At 39.9% G+C, this 25,247-nt stretch overlaps 1 protein-coding gene across 3 annotated transcripts in view; it reads right to left on the bottom strand.

Moving 5' to 3' along the window:
- The window catches only part of SVIL (supervillin), a 121,915-nt gene that overhangs the window by 73,128 nt on the left and 23,540 nt on the right, over positions 1 to 25,247 (bottom strand). For 2 of the 3 annotated variants that reach the window (XM_039248659.1, XM_039248661.1), the window contains exons 1-3: positions 11,720 to 11,751; positions 11,453 to 11,604; positions 8,593 to 9,232 (exon numbers count right to left, since the gene is read on the bottom strand). In XM_039248659.1, the coding sequence (XP_039104590.1) occupies positions 8,593 to 9,232; positions 11,453 to 11,604; positions 11,720 to 11,727 (800 nt within the window). In that variant the 5' untranslated portion in view covers positions 11,728 to 11,751. Of the gene's footprint in view, positions 1 to 8,592; positions 9,233 to 11,452; positions 11,605 to 11,719; positions 11,778 to 20,514; positions 20,607 to 25,247 lie in introns of those variants that run through there. The other variant, XM_039248660.1, reaches the window with a different exon arrangement.

Raw genomic sequence — 25,247 nt, forward strand, 5'->3', positions numbered from 1 at the left:
GATAAAAGGCCGGCACCGGAGTGGAAACAGACAACATCACTGAGTCTGCTGTTTACATCAGCTGACATTTTGTTCATAGCATGAGTTTCTTGATGAAGGAAAGGGCCCATGATTTACATTCAGGCACAAGTCCCTTATAGGCTGTGGGCTGAGAAACAGTTTGCAACTGGCTATTTCAAGCAGCACCACTACCGTCTGGTGACACTTCAAGAAAATACAGAGAACAACAGAACGTTCATTCAAAAATGATTTATGGAGCCACTCGGTATGTGCTAGAGGCTGGGCAGTAGTGGAGAAGGAGACATGGAAATGACTAAGAGAAGGTAAGCACCCTTTGAATAAGGCCTGTGCTAAAGTTCCAATCTTATGGAGTGGCATCATACCACATTCATGCTGCCATGTTCAGGGGATTCTGACGGAATTGGTAAATCTGGGTAGGTCAGCCTTGTTTCCATGGGGCTCAAAGATATAAGGCGCAGGGGAAACTGTATTTGTGAGACACCTCATTTGGTTTGTGATTTCTCCCTCTTCTTTTCCCTTTTGGCGGAATCATCATCATTGAGAAGCCAGGCCGATAACATTAGGGCTCCCTATGCCAAGCCAAGCTTCAGCCTGATAACTGCACTAGGGAAATGACAATCTGATAATGAGAACAGACTGGTTTGAGAGTCTAAGCACCAGAGAATGTATTAAGAGACTCCAAAAATGATTCTAGTTTCTATTAAGACAGGGAGAAGTTTATAAAAACTTGGAAAGGTCAAGAAAGCAGGGCAAACAGGAAAGTAGACTCTGGGTATGTTCTTATTTGTCAACAGCTCAATCAGAACCAGACACCCAGATGTAATCTGACCACTGCAAGACACAGGGGGACCAGGACTATTTGCGCTATTGACCGTGCACTTTCATTACTGTATCCCAAGATTGGACCAGCCATTTTGGCAGTCACATAAAGAATTTTCTGTTAACTAAAACACCTAGGTTTGTTTCCCATGAATTGCTATTAAATCAGGTTTCCCCAATCCTGAACTTGTACTCTGATTATTTTCCCTCTCTAAGTAGAGAGCTTTATTAAATTTCATCTTGTTAGTTTCCAACCCTACTGCAGGTACATGTGCTCTCTTCTCTCCCATCTCCCTTCCTGCTCCATCCTTCCTTCTACTCTCTTCCTTACCCTTACTGTCACCAGACTTGTTCACAATCCCTCCTCCAGAAATAGGATCAGCCTATCATCGGTATCTTCCAGATTATCTAATCAAATGCCAAGTTAATGCCAAGGGCCATGTTCATGACAAAGCCCAACTTAGAAGCACAGACTTCATTATCTTATGCCTGGGTGACTATAATCACCATGTCAGTGGCCCCCCCCGACTGCAATCAATTCTCCTTCAGGCCAACACTCCACACTCTTCCAGAATGATCTTTCTAAAACACACAATCGTCCTTGCTTTAAAATGCTTCAGACACTTCCCGTTGTCCACAAGGCAAAGGCCAAATGCTTTGTCATATCATCTGAGGTGCTCCATGACTGCTCCCCACATGGCACTTGGCCTCATCCCACCCCTTCCTTCAAAGTCTTCCTTGGGCATCGGTGCATTTGCGCTGGGGGTAGCCTCCCCTCCATGACTAGCAAACTCACCACATCTTTAAGGACTTAGTTCAATGGGACCACATCTCTGCAGGAGAAAAACTGAGATACCATCAATATATTCCCATGGTGCCCAACTTTGATCTCTAGAACCTTATTTACCCTATCATGTTGTAATTATTTCCTACACTTTTTAAAAAAAATAATATAGCCAGTTAGAAGCACAGTGCCTGGCACACAGGAGACCCAATATAATTCTCTTCGATGATTAGCTAAACTACTTCAGAGCTTAAATTAATCCATAAATCAATGTCTAGGAGGTACGCACAGATACATGGATGCCTACAGAGTTTGACTCTCCCAAACTACAAGTTTTCATTTTGTTTATAAGGGCAACGTTCTTAAGTACCTTATATAAATGCACATAAACTGTTTCTCTAATACCCCTGGTCTTCATTCCTAAACACCTCTAACCTTCAAAGGGTAAACCCAGCACACTCCTTTTTCCACTGTGTTACCTGATAGAACTGACATAAACAGCGAGAGCAGAGGACAATGGAAAGAGATGACAGGTGCAGGGAACTTGAGTGGATGAGTAAATGGTGATGGATAATGGCCTCAGCTTTGTCAAAGGAGCTATATGGTCTTAACCCCATTACTTAAATTCTTTAATCTACTTTTTTCACGTATAAAACAAATTTTTAAATAATCTCCAGGATTACTTTTGTTTCTAAGAATTTACAATTCTTTAATGCCAAGTATCTATTCTTGCGGGTTTTGGGGTGAGCCAACTTCCCATAGCGCGGAGGTCACTCCCCTGGGAGAGGACCATAGGGTCATTGTGGACACGAGAACAGTGAGGCGGTGACCTTGGGTGTAACAGAACTTCCTTATGATGTGGCAACTCACCCTAAGTTGTCATAGAGGTTGTGAGTTGTTCTTGGTTTATATCCCTAAGTGTATAATGAAAGAAAGACTTTAACTCCCTATAATTCCTAAGAGTCAAAAGACTAAAAAGTGCTTCCTGCTGCCAAAATGAAGTCAAAGTCCAGCACAGTCGAATTAGTTTCACTCTGTGGGTGTCCAGCTCTAATTATATAACAGCTTCTAATTATACAACAGTATTCAGCTTAAGAAGAATGGTTATTAACTCAGGCATCTCATTAAAATTAACAGTTTACATACTTTGAGTTGCTTGTTTGGAAAAAATGCTAATGATTGCTTTGTGTCCACGTGCAGGTGTGTAAGTGCATGAGGGCATGTGCATACAGGCGCAGTTTTGCATTTAAAATCTGGCAGACATTTGAATTTAGGACACACTAGCTAGTATTTTGTGTGACATATTCATACTTAATTCAATGAGCAGAAATTGATACTTGCCAGTGAGAATAGAATAGAAAGAAAAAAAAAGTAGGAATGAGTTAACAGCCAAAAACTAGTAGAGCAGGGTGAAGAGAAGATGTTTGGGGGTAGGGGGGCTGAAAGGTGAAAATAGTTCTATCCTGGTATGTGACCTGTTAGCGTACCCAGAGGTCTCTTCTTTAGAGACCTAGGTCTTAGAGATTATATTTTCTGGGTCATCTGTCCTGACCAGGAGCCTGTGTTAGGGACACTTCTGCCCTTGGGGGACAGGGGCCGAGATACCAAGGCCGATAGCCAGAGGCAGCTTTTCCCTCCACACCACTCTCTTGTAGACATTTCTTTCTTCTTCTTCTTCTTTTAATGTTTATTTATTTATTTTGAGAGAGTAAGAAAGAGCTCGAGCAGGGGAGGGTCAGAGAGAGAGGGAGAGAATCCCAAGCAGGCGCCATGATTCCAATGCAGAGCCCAATGTGAGGTTCGATCTCACAAATGGTGAGATCATGACCTGAGCTGAATCCAAGAACCGGAAGCTTCACTGACTGGGCCACTCAGGTGCCCCCTCTTGAAGACCTTTCTATCAGGTCAGGTTAACAGACAAATAAGAAGGAAAACAAGGAGCTTGAGGCTCTGGAAACCATTTTTAGACTGAACCTCTCCCTGGGAGATGAGCACATACAATCAGAAATAAATTACAAGAGCATAGCCTAAATCCCTTTCCTTCTCAGTCAGCTGAATCTGCCTGTCACCATGTCTCCGAAAAGATATATTGTGGAGCGTGCCCTGGTCTAGCTTCCTGAGCCAAGTCAAAGGTCTGGTGTCATCAGAGCCCTGTCCAAGCCACCATCAGCCAATGGCAGCTCTCCCCAGGTCAAATTGCAGTGATGTCTCTGCATACCATATTCATTTTCCAATGATACAATTTGCTAAATGGGAGAAGCACTGGCCAGCACAGACGTGTAGTTATGAAAACAAAAAAAGGTTTCTAGAGTGGATCACGACTGGGAAATTCAGTGTAATTTTCCTCTTTGCCCAACACCCAGGTCACTGAGAACAGGGAGTCACAGTGGACTCTCTGGCAAAGAGTAGGTGTGGGCTTTGAGAATTAACTTTCTCCCCTCACAGAAGTAACAAATACAGTGCATTTTCTTTTCTTTTTTTAATTATGTAAGGGATACAAAAAGTAGCAAATTCAACAAGAATTCCGCATCCAGGACATCTGTTAGTAGCAGGAGCTGAGATCTTTAAAACTTTGAATAATCCATAGGACCCAGGTCCCTTTGAATTTTACTAAAGTTCATAATAGCTGAATTAACACAGTGCTGAAATTCTAAACAGAAGGGGCTTGTCAAGATTGGGGGATGGGGATTAAGCAGTGTATTATGCTCCAGCTGTGTGGGGGCTCAGTCAGTTAAGCATCTGACTTTGGCTCAGGTCATGATCTCACTGTTGGTGAGTTTGAGCCCCGCATCGGGTTCTGTACTGACAGCTCAGAGCCTGGAGAATGCTTCAGTTTCTGTGTGTGTGTGTGTGTGTGTGTGTCTGCCCCTGCCTCACTCACACTTTCACTTTCTCTCAAAAATAAATAAATGTTAAAAAAAAATTTTTAAGTAAAAAAAGAGATGTCTTATGCTCTATTCTGTTTATATATATATATATATATAAACATTTGTTTCAGAATGAAGTATTTACCTGAACTTGCAGGCAGCTAATAGGATTTCTGACCTAAAAAAATCCTATAACATATGCACATATTTTCTTCATCATATAAATGTTCAAATGAACCTTAAATAATTATAATAAATTAAAATTTACTGCTCAGCTAAATATTGCCATAAAGACTGTTATTGAGCTTAGAGTGCTCTTAATGGCGTAAGAACGAGTGATTGGTCTGTGTGTACATGTATTAGTGTATATGGATACATACAAAAGCTGTGCATTTGATAACTGGCTCACAGTTGAATTTTTAGGACACTGTAGGAAGTCTTTGATGGTATATTCACAAGTGATGTATTCATATTTAATTAATGAAAAAAAAACAGCCTAGTGAGCACAAAATAAAATGATGAAATGTGATGGAGTTAATTCAGAGATTAACAGCCAAAATACTTGGCAGAGCTTGGTAACGACAGCATCTAGTACAGCAGTGAGAAATATTCCATTTCAACGCTAGAACACATCCACAAATACATGTGGCATAAAATAACTTCATGATCTGCAGACAGGTTTTTTGGTTAGTCCTTAATCTCCTTAAATGTTTCTGTTGCATATTTCCATAGCGGATGACATTTCATTTTCATTTGTGGTTCTTAAGTCACCAAGATTTCTTTGGTTATTGTTATAATTCACAAAGTGCTTTTTATTTTTCTTCCTCCCAAATGGAAATCAGAAGACCATGGCTTTCTGAACCCGAATTTCCTGGCTCTAGAAAAAAAGCATCTAAGCAGAATAATAATCCAGTTAAATCCATCTTTATAAGATGAATTACTGTAGTCATTACAAAATAAATCCTTTCTTAACATATAGTGTTATATTAGTTTCAAGTATATAGTATCTTGATTCATCAATTCCAAACATTACTCAACTCTCATCATGAAAAGTGTACTCTTTAATCCCCATCACCTGTTTCACCCAACCCCTCACTCACCCCTCCTCTGGTCACCATCTGTTTGTTCTCTATGGTTAAGAGTCTGTTTCTTGGTTTCTCTCTCTCTCTTTTTTCCTTTGCTCATTTGTTTTGTTTCTTAAATTCCACAAAAGTCAAATCATATGGTGTTTGTTTTTCTCTGACTTATTTCACTTGGCATAATACTCTCTAGCTCTATTCATGCTGTTGTAAATGGTAAGATTTCATTCTTTGTTATAGTTAAATGGTATTCCACTATATATGTGCCACATCTTCTTTATTCATTCATCTGCCAATGGATATTTGGGCTGCTTCCATAATTTGGCTATTGTAAATAATGCTGCTATAAACATAAGGATGTATGTACCCCTTTGAGTTAGTGTTTTCACATTTTTGGGTTAAATACCCAATAGTGCAATTACTTGATCATAGCTTTTTAAGGAACCTCCATACTGTTTATTTTAACTTACATCTCAATTTTTTTTTAATGTCATACTTGTCACACATTATGTTCCATCCTTTTTAATGCAAATATATATCAGTATTTTCCTAATATATATGAAATGATTTATGTCTCTCTGCCTATAAATCATAGAATTGTATGCTTTGAATAGCTTAAAAAAATAAAGTAGTGCCTTTTTTAAATTAAAAAATACATAAATAAAGCATGTCCCTCCTCAAGAATTCCTTTACAATTGAATTCTTTTAATCCTCTCTTTGTGAAAGTCAAGTGCTGAGAGACTGAGACTAGACTTATGGAAACTTCCCGGTAATGGCTCTTCAAATAATTGAGAAAGAAACATCTTTTAAGATTTTACATTATAGGAGCACTTGGGTGGCTCAGTCTGTTAAGGGTCTGACTTTGGCTCAAGTCATCATCTCTTGGTTCATGAGTTCCAGCCCCGCGTCTGGCTGTGCTGACAGCTCTCAAAAATAAACAAACATTTTTTAAAAATTAAAAAAAAAAAAAAAAAGATTTTACCTTATGGACATTTTTTAATATTAAGATTTTACTATCAAGTATCCTATCTTTTTACCTGGAGCACTCAACCAAGTTTTAGTTATTATTACAACAGGTTCAAGAACTCATGGAGGATCTGTTATATTTGATCTAGATGACTAACCTGGACACCATGTTACAAGTTCAAGTTTTCATAATATGGCAATCAATGAGTAGGTTCCTAACTCTTTTAAACTATGTAATTGTAAATCTCTAATTTCCTTTCTAAGTTGGACTTTCCATTCATGAAGCACTTGAAGAGTTTGCTTTGAGGGAGACTAAGGCAAGAACACTGTTTCTACCCTGAAATGCAGGCTTCCCAAACAACAGACTTCCATTTCAAAATAAAAGATGATAAGTCCCAAAACTTCAAGAAGTCCAATGGCCGAACAAAGGCCCTCAGAACCCAATATTGGATTTAGGTATTTAATTTTCTAAGAAAGTAACATCTCTTAAGTATTTTGGTGTGGATGATCAAGTGAGGAGGAACAAGTCTTTGGCTCAACAAACTTCCATAAGTACAGTGAATTGTCTTAGATGTACTATTGCCACTAAAAAGGACCACATTTACTGCTCTGTCCCAGGGTGAAATAAAAAGGAATATTTCCCAATACCTTTCTTTCTTCTTTTCCAGAATAAAGTTGCTTGATCCTCACCAACCCTCAATTCACCTGGGAAGCTAATGATTATTTGGACTGAAAAACACACTTAGGAATTGACCTAGACAATTACCCCTAACTTTATTTTTTTTTAATTTTTTAAAAAAAAATTTTTTTTTTTTTTTTTTATTTCTAGGAGAGAGAGACAGCGTGAGCAGGGGAGGGTCAGAGAGAGAGGGAGTCACAGACTGAAACAGGCTCCAGGCTCTGAGCTGGCAGTCAGCACAGAGCCCGACGCGGGGCTCGAACCCACGAACCGCGAGATCATGAGCTAAGTGAAAGTCGGACGCTTAACCGACTAAGCCACCCAGGCGCCCCGACAATTACCCCTAACTTTAAAGTAGGATGTTTAAGTAAATTGCATTTTAAATATGGTCATCACATTTATTGAATTTAAATCTCTAAATTGCATTTAAATTTAAACATCTAAATTTATTTTAAAATTTAGAAATTTAAATGTTTAAATTTAGAGATTTAAATTGTGTTTAAATCAACCTCTAATTTTAAATTTTATTTAAATATTTAAATCTTGGATTTTGAATTTCATTGAGATAGATTTCCAAATTTAAATTTTATTTAAATATTTAAATTTATTCTAAATTTAGGAATTTCACCTAAATTTAGGAATTTCACCTAAATTTAGAAATTTCACCTAAATTTAGAAATTTCACCTAAATTTAGAAACATGTTAGAAACACATATTTTCTTCTGGCATTTGAGTTTCTGGTCTTATACCTTCTCTGATTTTCCCAAATGGGAGCTACAGTCTTTGTACACATTAGAAATTACTTTTAATGCCTGATCTTTGAAATGAGGTGCCCTTCTACAGAGCTGCTTTCTTAGCACGGGGATGTAGTTGCACAGCTATATGTCGCAGTTATACTTCGTGTATACTGCAGTCACACTTCATACCCTAAACTGAGGCCCCTCCAACTGCGATAGTGGTGGTCCTTCTGCTTTGTGATTTTAAATGACAGCAACAAAAACAATCATCAAGAAGTCTTGGGTATAATTACAGAAAAATGAAGAAAAAGATGGTTATTAAAGGCATGTAAGAAACACAGTAAAAAGAAGGGTCCTGAAGCGAGGCTCCCATAAAATCATCCTCAAGACACCTGTTCTGCTCATAGGTTTTAAAAAGTCGTGGAAGCTTCCTGCTTTGGCCGAACCTGTTCTGATACTGTAGAAACTTAAAAACTATGTCTTAAAAGACTCCTGTGTCTTACAAAACTCCTATGTCTTAAAAACTCCTATTTCGGCCACCGGCAGAAGCCTGCACAGAATGCCAAGAATACCCAGCCCCTGACAAAGGAGGGCGCAAAGCACTGATGTTAACGCGGCTCAGTGCGCGCTGAACGCTTACCTGGTTCGCCCTTCAGCGGGGAGCGGAGGGTCACCAGCAGAGTGGCTAGGGGAGGAGGGTGGCACGCCGTGTATTTGCTTTGGGGACCTTGGCACTTCGCTGAAGGCGGTGCAGTCTCTCCCAGACAATGCGAACGATGAGGACCCGTCGGCCGTGGGAGGCAGGTCGCGGGCCTGCACGGGGGCGCTGGGCTCCTGCCCCCGTCTTTGGTTTTCCACGTTGAGCAGCACCTCGGCGTCAGAAAGACCATCACTCCCGTGGAGGGCGTAGTCCTTGGACTCGGCCACGCAGGGCCTGGGGTACAGCGAGCTCGCATCTCTGCCCGGCTCGGCCTGCCTGTCACCTTTCCCTCCCCTTCTGTTGGCAGCATCAGCGTCCTTTCTGGACTTGGTGTACCGAGACGGCGATTCCGAGTCGGCCTCGGAATCCAGTGCTAGCCCGTACTTCTCCGCCAGCTGCCGTCTCCTCTCTGCCTTGTACCGCGCAATTCTCTCCGCTTTGGACTCAAGAGCCTGGGTGTCCATGAGAGCGGAGCCACAGGATGAGTCAGCATGGACGCCTGACGTCTCTGTGCAGAGTTTGGAGCGGGTCTGCCTTTCCACCGAGGAGTCCGAAGTGTCTTCTTCTTCATTTGACCGGCCTGCAAGGGGACCACACAGGGAACACCGACAGAGTTCAAGTACAGGTGCGCACGGGACTGCACACTGCTCAGTACACAGCACACACCTGAGCGCCTGCGTGGCAGAGGGCCCACTTGTCACACAGGTGTATCTAGCCACAGCCCCGACCAGTGCTGCCAGACAAGTGCTGGATCTACAGTGAAACAGGTGAAGGCCCAGAGCTGTCCTGGCTGGACAAGCCACCTACCGCTGGGCCCGCACTAAAGCTCCGCCCCTGCCTCCCAGCTTGGCCTCTTATTTATTTACCTTTCTGTTTTTGAGTTTAGCATTTCATGTGTGAGGCCAGAATCCTCTAGAAAAGATAATAGATATGTGATCTGTTGTAACTTGACAAATGATGGATTGTGGTTTCACAGGATCTGATAGTAACCAGAACAATAATGGGCCGTATCAATAGGTACCAGGTTCTTGGGTGTGTGTGTGTGTGTGTGTGTGTGTGTGTGTAAAACACTAGTGGATTTTTCCAATTGTAGCACACATACAGAAAATGTCTAACATGTCTAACATGAAAACATAGGAAGGCGAAACTCTAAATCACCTGTAATCATTAATGTATAATAATAAACTGATAATTTGCCAAATATTTCTATATATTTCTTCTGTCTTTTATAAAATTGGTTTCTTCTTTTCTTACATATAAAATAATTTATGTTTTATATACCACAAATGTTTGGTATAAAACATCTTCCCGTATTTGGAAATCTTATCTTGAAGACATCATTCTTTAAGGTTCCATAATATTCCATCTAATATGCATTCCAAAACTAATTTAACCCTTCTCATATTCCTGTGCATTTACGTTGTTTCTAACTTTTAATCAGTCTGGTTTTCTGTCTACTATCACAACAGATAGATTCATAAGGGTATAATTGCATTATCAAAAAGTCTGTCATTTTAAGATACTTGCTAGACTGTCAAATTAATTTTATAAAGTTTGCATCAATTTGCACTTGAATCTGTAATATAAGTTCTCTTACAACCATTCAGTGTTAATTATAAAATTTCCTTTGATTACTAGAAAAAGAGAATGTGTGCATTTTCAATTATTTATTAGCCATTTGTATTATTTCTTTTCTCCTTTGAATAGCTGATCAAGCTTATTGCTCTATATTCTATTGATTCCTACCTTCCTTTTTACTGGTTTATGTGCACTTATACAGGACCATGAACCTTAATCTTACTCATGAATATTTCAAACTTGTTTAATGTTTTGTGAAGTCTCTATGTAAGATTTTCTTTGGAGTATGGATGTGAATTATTACATAGTCACGTCAATTGGCCTGGTGTGATTTCTACAGCTGTTTCTGTGTTCTGAAGTCCTTTTCCATTCAATTTGAATTAAATATTCACCTATGTTTCCATGTGTTTAATTACTTTCTTAAATTAATCATGTGTTGAATGGCACTTATTTTTGTGTTTCATATAAGTGAGAAGAGGGCTATGTCCCCTCTCCCACTGCACAATTTTCCCAGTACCATTTTATTAAATAAGCCTTCTGTTTCTCATGAATATGTAAAGCTTAAACTATTATGGTAATACATAGATTCGCATTTTATATATACTAGCATTTATTTCTGGCTATAAATTTTGGTGCCCTCTCTAGTCTTGATTCTTCAAGCAATTTTAGAAAATCATAATTGTCTAGTTTTCTGGCCACAGAAGCTCAGGAACTCTAGACAAGTGAAATGATCATATCATGAAGTACTATCAACAGCCCTCTCTGAGGAAGAAACTAGGAAACACTGGCTATAGCAGCAGCAGCAGCAGCAGCAGCAGCAGCATAAAGCTGCAGAGCCAGGGATAGGGTGGGAAGAACAGCCCCATGTGGGTCATCCTCTTCCAAGGCCAAACTGAATATCCGATGTTCCAAACACTGACAGTTATTAAAAAATAAAATAAAATAAAGGCTAGGTTATATTTGAAATACTGCTTAATAGGAAATAAATATGCAGCACATTTAAAATTACATGTATTACAATAATTTAAATAGAATGTTTGTTGCATAAACACATAGACTAAGAACCCCACTCAAGGTCCAAGTTTACTTTTAACACTCCCTGCCGCAAGCTGCCGGGCCCTTTGCTGGGGACCTGGGGATTCTGTTCAACTGTGTCTCATTCAGTCTTCAAGCAGCTTAGTGAGAATCTCTGGATCCCAGGCCACCAGGCGGGCACGCTCACCGGTGTGTGGGCTGGCCGGGTCTGTGGCTCGCATGTATCTGGGAGTGTCTTCCTCCAGCAGCCGGTGGGTCACTAACCCTGTGCAGCTCTGAAAGACGATGGGCTGGGTGTCCGTTTCAATTCCTTCCAGGCGCCTGGCAATTCTTTCTTTTCTGTGCAAGACATCACAAAAGGCCTAGTGAGCAGCGGAAATCAATTCTAAGGAAGAAAGGAATACTGTTTCACCAAGCTCTTCTACTTTCTAACTAGGTACAAGACATTTCTTACCTTTTCATTTCTAAAAGTTCTTTCCTCTTTGGTTCAAAGATTTTTCTTAATTCTGCAACTAAAAGAAAACAAAGAAGAATGAAGATAGTCCAGTACTCAGTGGTCACGCATTCATCTTATTCATTCGTACATTTATTGAAACATATGTTTATTGAACTAATGTTTCTGTTCTTGGCTTCTACATAGCAGTGATAAGCAAAACTGACCCAGTTCCTGTCTTCTGGTGATTATCTTCTAGTGCAGGAGGGCAGATGCCAAATGGGATGTACCTGCACACACACGTCACAGGCTGTGCTAAGAAGTAAAACCATGAGTGAGGGATGGACTAACGGGAACGAGCTCTGTTCCATTCATAAGAGTCTGAGGAGGACTGAACATTAAGATCTCTTCACCAAGCAGAACCTCACTATCTGTTTTTGACTGTTAGTAGGTTCAATACTAACAGCTTTTCATTACAGAAAAATTCAAAAGTCAGGAAAAGTAGAGACAAGGATGAGACCCTCCACGTGCCCATCAGCAAGCTACAACCACTGTGTGTCACACTCCTATTTGCTCCTGTCATACAACCTGTAAAACTCGGTAACTACCTGATTGTGTTTCCAGTGGTATCTAGTGTTAGCATACAGCCATTTACTGTGGAGGTTAAGCCAGTTCCTAAGGCTCCCCTCACCGGCTTTTGCCGGAAGGAAATGCTAACATTTGTTTTTCTGCTATAATTTGGGTGGATGATGGATAAGGTGATTACCTTAATTCTCCTGGCAATGCTGCATGAGCAGACAAATGCTTTGCTGAGGTGAGGAGGGTCCCATGTGATACCGACTACAAGGATATCACAGAGATGCCAAATAATTGTTTCTTTGGAGAAATGGACACATTTTGTGGAGAATAAAGGTCTCCTCACCTCCTCCTCAATCACATGAATTCACAAAGGCTCATATGAGTGGGTCCTACCAAGGACCCAGGAACACAACAGAGTCGCTGACAGCCCTGATGGCCCACAGAATTTTGAAAGGCTGGGACAAAGAAGAAACTCAAAAGAGGCACACTGGAATGCTGAAATATTCTTTAATTTTCTTTTCTTTCTCCCTTCCTTCTTTCCTTCCTTTCCTTCCTTTCCTTTCCTTTCCTTTCCTTTCCTTTCCTTCCTTCCTTCCTTCCTTCCCTCCCTCCCTCGCTCCCTCCCTTCCTTCCTTTTATTTTTTTAAAGTAAACTCTACACCCAGTATAGGGCTCGGACTCACCACCCTGAGATCAAGAGGCACCTGAGCCAGCCAGGTGCCCCTGAATACTGGAATTGAACTTTCAGCGGCTTTCATGTCCATTTTATTTTTTTTAAAGTGGTCATTTTTAGTAATGAGTCAAAAACCATACACACGCCCCTTTTATATTGCCATTTGTCTCCAGAGATAAGCCTTGTTTTTATTTTATTTTTTCATGATAGCCACCTTAAAATTGTAGTTAGATTGACTTGTTAAGACAGTTGGCTTCAACAAAGTCTCTCCCTCAGGTGGTTCCCAGGAAACAGAGTAGCTGGAAGCAGAGGTGTAGTTCTCTGCATAGTCAATTACGTTCTTATTTGGAAGACAAGGGTATAAGGATAATGGTGCTTCCTGTCATGCTGCCTTTTGAGAAAGGCTGACTAATAATAGTTTCCGAGTTAACAAAGTAGCTCCAGTGAGATTATGGTGATGAAACTTTAACGAGCAGTAGTGCATATTTTGAAAATATTTTCAAGGATGATATAAACCAAAGAGTATCAATTAATTATTTAAACCCCAAGAAGAGAAAGGGGCCATATTTTTCATAGGATTGCTCAGGAAGCTATTGAAACCAAATTCCAAGTGCTCTGAAAGGTAGATTTCAAACTCAATGCATCTAGCTCATAAGTGAGAAACAGGGTATAATAATAGGGTCTTGTACAGCATAATGCCACTTATCTCTCCTCCACCTAAAGTATTTCAGCTATGTATGCTATAGTCTAAATGTTTATGTCCCCCTGCCTTCCCCTTCCCCCTCCCCCCCCACCATGGCCGCCAAATTCTTATGTTGAAGTCTTAATCCTCAAAGTGATGGTGTTAGGAAGTAGGACCTTTGGGAGATGATTGGCTTTGTCCTCATGAGTAGGATTATAAAAAAGGTCCCACAGAACCTCCTCACCCCTTCCCATGTGAGACACGGTGAGAAGCTAGCAGTCTGTAAGACACGAGGGGGTCTCACCAGAACCCAGCCATGCTGGATCTCTGATCTAGGGATTCCAGCCTTTAGAACTGTGAGCAATACATTTCTGCTCTCTCAGAGGCCACCCCAGGCTATGGTTTTTTGTTATACCAGACTTAGTTTATACCAGACTAAGACAGGGATAAAAATAATAACTGAACACACAGAATGTCCTATACCTTCTACTGGAAAGAGTTGTGATCTTTTTAATTCCAATTTGAGACTGTGAAAATCACTTTTATTTTGTTAAATTTTTAGTTTTTAAAAATTTTCTATAGAAATGAGATGACTAAAGATATTTTTTTTAAAAAGATCCCCCTCTCCTCAAAAAAAGATCCCAGTAGTACAGAGAGAAAGCTAAGTAACAAATTGCTTCCTGACATTTTTTATTCCCATATTCTAGAAGGAATGATCCACCAACTGGATTATGCCAATGACCCAACCACAACAAAACTATACTCTTCCCACTGTCATTCCCTACCCATTTCAATATTCTATAAAGACTATGAGAAGGGAACAGGCTGATGGTCACAATAGTCATTCATCCCAGAAACTGAACCCTAAGAAGTCTGGGGCAGTGGGAGAAAGGAGGGTGGTAAACCAAGTTATCTTACTGTCCATGGTGATCTCTGTCCTTTTCTGGACAAAACTGGCTGGACCACCCACTAATGAACACAATCACTTGTAGGTCTTAGGATAGCATATAGCAGACATTCAGATGAACCTCATCAGGGTGACAGATTCACGGGCTGGCTCTGGAACAGATCACAGATCACCAGGGGGGTGCTAATGGCCTTTTGAGTGAAAAATTTCTTCACTGTGAGCCTTGTACTGTAGGATGTGAAGTGTCCATGGCTCCCCTAACAAATGCCTAATCATCACCAGTTGCTGTGACACAAAAATGCTCCCATTTGTTACTAAAGCCGCCCTGGGGAATTTTCTGTCCTTGGACGGTAGCCAGTTCCCCGGATGCCCAGGTTCTAGGTAGCCCAATGACAGATACCACTAGCTAGCTGCACTCTCCTACCACATCTAGATTCTCAACCACCTCAAAACCCTTTCAAGCTTATAATCTACAGTCCTCTCTGATTATTTACTGAGGAATGAAATGAAATCATAAAGCAAACCATATTTAAATGTACCAGCAAACTAGTGGCATTGGCTGGCTTGGTTGGTAAAGCATCCGGCTCCTGATGTCAGGACGGTGAGTTCGGGGCTCATGTTGGGTGCAGAGATTACTTTAGAAATAAATAAACAAATGTATCAGTAAGCTTATTCATTCTTAGTGGAAATCCATAGTGAATCTTTTAGAAAAGAAAATTCGTTAAGCAATCTAATTACTGCTCAGTCTATTCTTTCTAACAAATATATTTTTCAGTTACCAAGATCTGCTTCATTTCTACAGATGTGAAATTACAGGGGAAAGAAATGATATGGAAGACAAAAGAAGTAATAGTGAAGTTTCCTTTCCCAAGACTATAATTTAAAAGTAAAATTAGTAAAACAAACATGCAATATAATTACTCCAGCATATCTATCCCATGGGAAAACATTCCAGTTATATAAAAGAGAGCGAGGTTTTATTTGAATTGCTGATGTGTGCGTACTTTTTCTGACCCTTTCCAGGAAAACAAAAACAAAAACAAAAAAACAAACCTCTTTTGGGTTCTCGCAGTCATCTTTAGGCCCTTCACTTTAATTTTTGGTCAGGTTTATCATAAAACAATGAGAAAAAGCTAATACTAAGAAATTATGGAAGGTGACCCAGCTATGAGAATCTGTGTTGCTACTGTGTTGTTTCATTCATAAAGACTACCACATAAAGCACAATCACACCCATCCTCTGGTTGATAGTATGGAATACAGTCTATTATTGTTTATAATCTACCAAAAGCTTTCTTTCCTTTACAATTTTTATATAATTTTAGACTTACAGAAAAATCAAGACATATTTCATAACATGTTAACACCTCACTATATTGGGTTGTTTATCCCTTTCCATACGCATATTTACATGTGTGATGTGTATATACGCATGCATCCAAGTATGCATATTTACATGTGTGACACATATATACGTCTCCATCCAAGTATGCATATTCATGTTTGTGATGCGTATACACACAGCATCCAACTACGCATATTTATGTGTGTGATGAGTATATATGCCTTCATCCAAGTATGCATATTTGTGTGTGTGATGCATATATACGCCTGCATCCAAGTATGCATATTTACGTCTGTGATGTGTATATACACCTGCATCCAAGTATGCATATTTATGTGTGTGATATGTATATATGTCTGCATGCAACTATACATATTTACATGTCAACTTTTCTGAACCATTTAAGAATAAGTTGCAGCATGAGTCCCTTTATCTGATGTGAAAGGGCACATGCAGCCCAATGTTTATAGCAATACTATCAACAATTGCTAAATTATGGAAAGAGCCCAAATGTCCATCAACTGACAAATGGATAAAGATGTGGCATACACACACACACACACACACACACACACACACACACACGAATATAACTTGGCAATCAAAAAGAATGAATTCTTGTTACTTGCAATAACATGGATGGAACTGGAGTGTATTATGCTAAGTGAAATAAGTCAGAGAAAGAGAAATATCCTATCATTTCACTCATATGTGAAATTTAAGAAACACAAGAGATGAACATAGGGGAAGGCAAGGAAAAATAAGATAAAAAAAGAGAGGGAGGCAAACCATAAAAGACTTAATGCCAGAGAACAAACTGAGGGTTGCTGGAAGGGAGGTGAGGGAGAAGGGCTAAATAGGTCATGGGCATTAAGGAGGGCACTTACTGGGATGAGCATTGGATATTATATGTAAGTGATGAATCACTAACTTCTCTCCTGAAACCATTATTATACTATATGTTAACCAACTTGGATTTAAATAAATAAAACAAAATAAACAGCAAAAAACAAAGTTGACAGCATGATATCCCTTTATCTCTAAACTCTCTAATGTAACTTTCCTAAAAAATAGGAAATAAGAATGTTTTTTTAAAATCGGATTAAGGAGTCATAAGTCATTTGATTATATGTTGTGGCATCATATGCACAATTCATAAATGGTTCAAGTAATAGTAATACTAGTCATCATCTAATACAGACATGAATAGGCATTGTTGATCTAACTTCTGCTGTAATAAATGTTCTACTTTGCCTCCAAATACATTAATTAAAACTTTGACATATACTAAATTATCCTTCATTATACCAGCTATTTTAGTCTGCTTCCCTTGTCTGAATATTCTGAATGGTACTTTTGTGGCAACATGGATTCTGTGAGTCTATTTCTTTAATTTTTTGTTTGTTTGTTTGCTTGTTTAATGGGAATGGGATGGTCATTTTCCAAGTAAGGTAATTTGAGGGGAATTGTCATCAGGGTTATAATGTTTTTTCTTTTAAGGTTTATTTATTTACTTGAGAGTGAGAGCGTGCAAGTCAGGGAGGGGCAGAGAGAGGAGGAGAGAGAGAATCCCAAGTATCACAGAGCCCGATGTGGGGCTTGATCTCACAGACTGTGAGATCACGACTTAAGCCAAAGAGTTAAGAGTTAACACTTAACTGATTGAGCCACCCAAGTGTACCAAGAGCTATAATAATGTATAAAGTAAATTTAACTGCCTAGTATGCTTTCTAATAATATATAATGCCAATATTCAGGATAATTTGGTCTGCTGGGTAGTTTTCTTGAGGAATACAGTTTCTTTAATTAGCCCTGAAAAGCAGGCTTTCTGGTAAGGTTATCGTTGAATCCAGTAGTCTTAACCCAAGTATAGTAGAATCTTCCAAAGAAATATAAGTGGCAGGGGACCACCAAGGGCTCCCCCATCCTGAGTTTGACAGTCTATGAGCTTAGGCCAGACCCAGAATGTCCTGAATACTGATCTGACTTCCCAGAGGAGTAACACACTTCAACTTTTATACTTAGAAGGCAGCCACTAATATAAAGACAAGCAGCTTATAAAATAAGTCATTACAAAACTAGAGGAATAAAGGAGAGGGCTGATGGCTAAGAAGTATGGGATTTCTTTTTGGGATAACGACAATGTGCCAAAACTGATGGTGGTGATGGATGCAGCATATCAGTGGATATGCTGAAAGTCACTGAACTGTATGCTATATGAATTATATCTCAATAAAGCTATTAAAAAAGTAGAGTAATACATTTGGTTCAGTTCACAATTCTTAAGTGGAAAATCGATTTCAATATTATATTAAAATTTTTTTTTAATGTTTTATTTATTTCTGAGAAAGAGAGAGAGACAGCATGAATGGGGGGGGGTGGTCAGAGAGAGAGGGAGATACAGAATCTGAAATAGGCTCCAGGCTCTGAGCTGTCAGCATAGAGCCCAACGCGGGGCTCGAACCCATAAACCATGAGATGAACCTGAGCCGAAGTAGATGCTTAACTGACTGAGTAGATGCTTAACTGACTGAGCCACCCAGGTGCCCATATTTCAATATTATAGTCTTTACACAAGTAAATGTTTTTAATCATTGGATAACTTGTTTGTGATACACAGTTAAAAGAAGTCCCTTAGAGAAAAGCCAATGATCATTTTAATGCTCATTTTCACTAAAGCAAGAATTCCTTGCTAAATGAACAGGAAGAAACTTCTGGAAATGTGTAAAGAGACATAAAACTCTATGCCATGAAAACAGTTGTAATCAATTCCTATTTTTACCATTATATTGCCAGGAGCTGACATTAAGATATCTGGTAAAATGGAGGAATGATATTACCGGTAATATGTGGGTCTTTCCAAACACGCCTCCCCAAATTCATTAAGTGCAGAATGTGAAACAAGACTATGGGGAATTTACATGAAATTCAGGGGAGGAGGGACTCTGACACTTATAAAGCACATTCTAAAGATCTTGTGAATTTGGAAACATAAATCTGGTTAATGCATGGCATTATCTTTGATTTGTGAAGAGTTACATTTTTATAACCAATTATGACACATTTTCTAGTGGTTAATCAGCTTATGTGTTTTTAAATTTTGGCACATATGGAGTTATAAGCTGTTGAACCTGAAGGAAGCTCCCATCTCATATACTGCTTCTAATTTTTCTGATCCTAATATTGCATGTACTATTGCTCATGAAGAAGAGGTCCTAGGCTAGACCAGGAAGATGAGAAAAGCAGCTTTTGCTGTAGAACTTTGTCCAATCAGTCCAATCTCTGAAGCTACTGCTAAAATCAATTTGTTCACTCTTACACTTTGTTTGGATCATCTTCATAGATCTTAAGTCTGACTCAGATGAGCCTGAGTTTCTTTCTCTTTCACAGAGTCCAAAAAATCAGAAGGACCTTTCTATTTATTTCATGCTGTCCAGGCAGGAACCCATAGCATGTGTCCTTCCCAAGGAAGCACAGGACCTTCCTTGAACAGCTAATGGAAGCATATGAGAATGCAATGCAGACCATTTCATTTCTAGGTCCCATGAGCTATCAGAATCGTATGAAATCTCACCTACTTCCCTGTAATTCAATACCTTAGTCTTGTTTTTGGCCTCTGGGGCAATGTAGAATAAGCCTGTATTCCTCTTGACAGTTTTGTAAGTACTTGAAAATTCCAAAATGTCCCTGTTTAAATTTTCTCCACAAGGGCAAATCCCTGGGGACCTTCAGAGATCCATCTTCATCAGGCTATGTCTAGCTGTATCATCCATTCAATTCCTCAGGATATGCACCCATTTAGCAGTGGGCGTGGTAAACTAGATTCAGTTTCTATTAAAAGAATATTGTTTCTGGTCTAATTTCTTTTGGGTTTGATCTTATATTTGTTGCTTTTTGTTTCCTTCAAAGGGCCAAAAAAAAAAAATTAAAAAATCAGATCTTCCACCAAACCTGTTTCTTCTGAAGTAAGGGTTACCCAGCTCATTTGGGATGAAGACAGTTTGTGAGCTGATACTACCCTGTGCCAGGGTTACAGCTGGGGGAAACAAAGTTCTGGTAACACATCATTTCTCAGGCAAAACTCAGGGGTAGTTGGCTGATAACAGATGCAAATATTTTCCTGCACATGCATCTTTACCAATGAAAATATGAATTCACCAAACTGTGAAATGGAGAAGGAAGTGTATGCGAAACAGTGTTCTGCCCAGCAGGGAGCTCTAAGATATGGAAGTGGAAATGCAGCAACACTGGCAACAGGTGGAGGAAATGGAGACAGTGGATGGAAAAGAAAAGGGCTTACAAGCAAAACCCACTTTCCCTGGAGAAGGTGATGGGTAGGAGAGATGAGGAAGGTTCATTCTATGCTGGCTCCCTCTGTCATTCTCCCCACCCAGCCTCCAGGGAAAACCCAAGAGTGCCTAACAATAAGAGAAAGGACATGTAGAAAGGTGTAGATTAAACATGCAAGAAGAGAGCTACCTTAATTGAGGGAAATTATTGAAATAGAAAGGGATACAATAAAGAGTATACACTGGAAATCAGTGAAGGAGTTCCCCTCAAAGGAAATCAGGCAACACAAGACTTACAGGCTCAGGACACCCACCGGTCAACCATTTAGAAAAAGTCTCACCTTTGGGAAGTGCAGTTAAAAGCTTAGCATTGATTCCTCTTTTGTAGTTAGCACGCTGTTCTTTATCTTCAAGCAAGAACTTTTTCTGAAAGCTAGAAATTAAATGACTCCATTAATAATGTTTAAAGTCAATTTGAATCAAGATATACAATATTAAGTGAAAAAAATGCTAAACAAAAATTACGCTGTTATACATAGTTAAGTAGGTGGATGTAGATTACACACAAAAAGTTTTATTTTGGGGAGTTAAATGGTAGCTTTTTTCACTTATCTATAGCTATTTATAGGACTTTTTTGTGCAACTGAAGAATTACGTCAGCAGAGGCAGGTGGTGTGGTGTCAGGAGGGGGGGGGAGGGGCAAAAACATGGCTGAGCTCCCAGACAGATGCCTTGGTTAAGACTGACAACCCCTTCTAGAGCCACTCACCAATAGCTATGGAAGTTTGGATTAACTGCTCAGCCTTTCTGTGTTCTAATCTCTTCCTCAGAAAATCAGCAGCTTGTCTCGGTTATGTACATGCTTTTCTCCAGTGCTGAAATTATATTAAAGTAACAAATGCCAAGTAGCAAAAGTACCAAGAAATCAAAGCACAGCAAACAGGTCTGCGAAGCTCATGAAAAGTTGTCTTAGAATAAAGGAGGAAATGAAAGGGAAGAACTGAGCACTTACTATGTACTCTTTTTCTATAACTAGGCATATTCCAAGTGTAATCTTAATTATCTTCACAAGACCCTGTGAGGCCTGAACTACTCAGTGCTATGCTGAGAAACGTTTAAAAACTTGCTCCTTCATCTTGCTCTCCCACTCCCTTCCCCTAAGCACATGCTTTGCTTTGCAGTCTTTGCCTATAGTGTAAATACTCCCACTAAGGCTGATTTTCAAGCTTCCCACATGACTCACAGCTAAAAGAGAGAGGTACAAGCTCACTCTTACGAGGAGGTGCAAGTCGGCTCCAGCACACCAACTGGAGCTATTATCATCCTCGTTTTGCAGATTAGGAAGCTGTTAAATGATCTGCCCAAGGATGAGATACAAAGCCAGCTCCTGCTCTAACACGAGGCCCCTGGGCTGCGGCATGCCAACCCCACGGGCTTCCATGGGAGTGTGCCTGGGGTGGGGCAAGCCAGATAGAGCTGCCACCGTGCAAGAAAACCCAGCAGTAAAGCAGGAAAACCAATATTCTCCAGAGAGGTGAACAACAGCCTTGGAAAGGCCAAAGGTCAGTGTGAAGCTGACTTTCCCCCTGAGCTGCCCTCCATTTTTGCTTCCGCTCTGTAGCGGTGCATATCCATAGAGGTCCAAGAGGTGACTGAGGAAGGTGCTATGCATCTATGTAAGTGGGGCACACGAATGCTCTGTATCCTACACATAAATTACATTTCAAGGAACTGCTGTACTCCAAAATATGGGACACCATCTATCTTCTAGAACCAAGCTCATCTGAAATCTTAGCTATTGCTTACAAATGTGGTAGGGCTTATATTCATAAATATGACTACCATGTATTAATATTATATAATACAAAAGTCTTGAGAATAAGCAGTCTTTATAAGTCACACTCCATATGACCTGAAGATTCTAGAATACATGCTCCGGTCAGAAAAGTGGAATTAGCATTGGCTCCTCAACAGTGAATCCTAAGGCAGTGACAATTCTTTCTGGTGTTTCATTCAGATGTAGGACATAGTATAAACCTACAAAATTAAGTAACTGTAGAAATGTATCCGACTTAAGGAATGGCAAGGTAGGGGTGTCTGGGTGGCTCAGTCGGTTGGGTGGCCGACTTCAGCTCAGGTCATGATCTCACAGTTCTTGGGTTCGAGCCTTGCATTGGGCTCTGTGCTGACAGCTAGCTCACAGCCTGGAGCCTGTTTCAGATTCTGTGTCTCCGTCTCTCTCTGACCCTCCCCTTCTCATGCTGTCTCTCTCTCTCTCAGAAATAAATAAAACATTAAAAAATTTTTAAAAAAAGGAATAGCAAGCTATTGTAATTGATTATTTCACTAACTGTGTAAATATCTTGATAAAGTTCTGTGCTTTCATTGGTAAACTAATGTCTTAGGAAAAAAATTGTATTAAAAAAATGGTGCAATCCCTGAAATACTTGGCTTCTTAGGCCACTGACCTTGGGGCACAATTATCATCTCATATATTCAAAAGTAGACATGTGCATACTTCTTCCCCCCTTATTTTGTGCTTATTGAAAAACCACTAATAAGACTAAGAAATTGCTCCCTAGTTAAACGTTTTTCTGAACTTTTGCAGTGGGGTTTCCAAGTCCTCCCCATCACCTGCTGCATTTACTTTCTTGAAACAAGCCACAATAGTGTCCACACCAATGAAAAGTACAGCCTTTTCACGGTTGGTCAGAAACCAGTGGAAAACTCAAGGGCTGCTGGGAACGGCTCTCATGGCTCCTCATCTGGTTTAGTAAATGCTGTCTACCTGGGTTCTTCCTCTCCATCCTGCTCTGGGACTCAGGCTAAGGTCATTTCCTCAAGGAAATGGATCCCTGATCCAGTGCTTGTCCCACCAGGCACCGAATCTATATTATGCACTTTGGTTGTTTTCTCTCATGGTATCCTGGTCTCTTATTTCTCGAACAGATTGCAAGTGTCTTCTCAAATTATTGATTTACAAAAGTGTTTTTTAACCAATAAAAATCTGTTGGATGAATGATGACAATAAAATACTTCAAATGTGTTCTACTCTCACTCTGAAGTATTTTGCATATGCACCCTGTACACTTTTAATGTAATAGGGGCAAAGGTCATTACTAACACTGAGAATAATTAGAAGGGCACATATTTAATACTATCAGTTATAAACTTCCTTCCTCCCCCACCTTCCTTCTTTCACATTTATTATTTATTTATTTATTTATTTATTTATTTATTTATTTATTTATTTATTTAAAGGAGGCTCCATGCCCATTGTGGGGCTTGAATTCATGACTCTCAGATGAAGACTGCATGCTCTCTACAGATGGAGCCAGTCAGTCACCTCCCTTTTCTTCACCTTTAGAATAACATACAATGGAAGAATAAGGCAAATGGGTGGGAAAGTTGGAGCTCTGACTCAAGAGTGTTAGGAAAGGTGTCACAGCTGTGACTGAGCTGTGCCTTAAACCGGCATGAAACCAGGCTTTGAAAACATTATATCTTTTCCCTGGACTTTCTACACCCAAGGGCACTAGCCAGCAGTGAAAATGCAGGCAAGATACATTAGTAAAGAACTCTGGAACATTCATGAGTGAGCCACTCCTTTGGATCATCGAATGGCTGATGAAACACAGATACCCCAAGGAGCCCTGACGTAACCTTCCTCTTCACTTTTGTGAGTCAGAGGCGCCAGAGCAGTGGGACTGGTAGAGGCCAAGCCCAGCTCACATGATGGGTAAGTCAAAAGCCCTGAGCCCTGGATGCTGGACCGTGCTTTCTTCTTCATTGGCCCTCATCCCTGGGAGAAGGGGTCTCTACCCGATAGCCTCTGTAGGCATGGGTGGGTTGCCACAGCTCAACCAGAAGTAGGATTCTGTATTTCAGTATGAAATAAGCTCTCTGTGTATAACTTAAGTAAATGCTACAGCCTTAATTTTTGAATTCCATTTTTAAAGTTTCTATTATTAAGGAAGAAGTACCTTTTATATTTGTTATCTGTCTTCATCTCCTCTGAAATAGTGCTCTCTTCAGCACCCAATTTTCATACTCTACCTCCTTCCCTCTGCTTCAATAACCTAAGAAGAGATTGCTACCTGCTTCCATAATTTTTTTTTTTTTATGTGTCCCATTAACCTACTTAAATGCCAGCAGTAGAAACCAGAGGAAATTGTGTTAAAGTGAGAACAGGATAGTCTGCAGATACTACTGCCAGTCTTTCATAAAATGGGGCTACACCATGACAGTGATTACTCAGCACCGGCGCTATGAAAGGCTCTTGACAATCTGTTCTCTTCTACTGAAGTTCACATTATGAGATGATCAAAGTCCATACCTCATATTTGTACCTCTGGTTCTGGTCGGCTAGACTGCTTTGAGGGAGGCAAATGCTTGTATCTCTAACCTATTTTACACTTAGTACCATAGAAAGGAGGCCATAATATCAATAGGTACATATGAGATCATAACCACAATTTCTGAAATGTCTGACCCTCTATTTCCTACTTTTGCTATCCTTAAAAAGCAATGCTTTCCTCTTCTTCCTTTTTCTTAGTCATTTGTTAGCTCTGCTATCCCTAAACCAAACTGCTTAGGGACATACTGGGAACTAAGCTACTATGGCCTGAATGTCTGTATTTCCCCAAATTCATATGTTGAAATCCAAACCCCCCAAGGTGATAATACCAGGAGGTGGGGACTTTGGAAGGGGATTAGGTCCTCAGGTGGAGCCTTCATGAATGAGAATAGTGTCCTTATAAAAAGAGACACAGAGATCAACTATACCTCAATTAAATTAAACTAAACAATCCCCTCCCCCAGCAGAGAATCTAGCACTCTCCCTACCTCATTCCACCAAGTGAGGATATGAGAAGTTGGCTCTCTGCAGATGGAAAGAAGTCCCTTCCCTCATTATGCTGGCACCCAGATCTCAGACTTCCAGGCTCCAGAATTGTGAGAAACACATTTCTGTTGTTTATAAGCCAGCCAGCCTACGGTAGTTTGTTATAGTAGTTGGAACTAAGATATAAGCCTTAGAGTCTATCAAAAATATGGCAAAGATAACAAATATGGG

Source organism: Hyaena hyaena, unplaced genomic scaffold (assembly GCF_003009895.1).
Source record: "Hyaena hyaena isolate Hyena2069 unplaced genomic scaffold, ASM300989v1 scaffold_314, whole genome shotgun sequence".
Taxonomy (NCBI): Eukaryota; Metazoa; Chordata; class Mammalia; order Carnivora; family Hyaenidae; genus Hyaena; species Hyaena hyaena.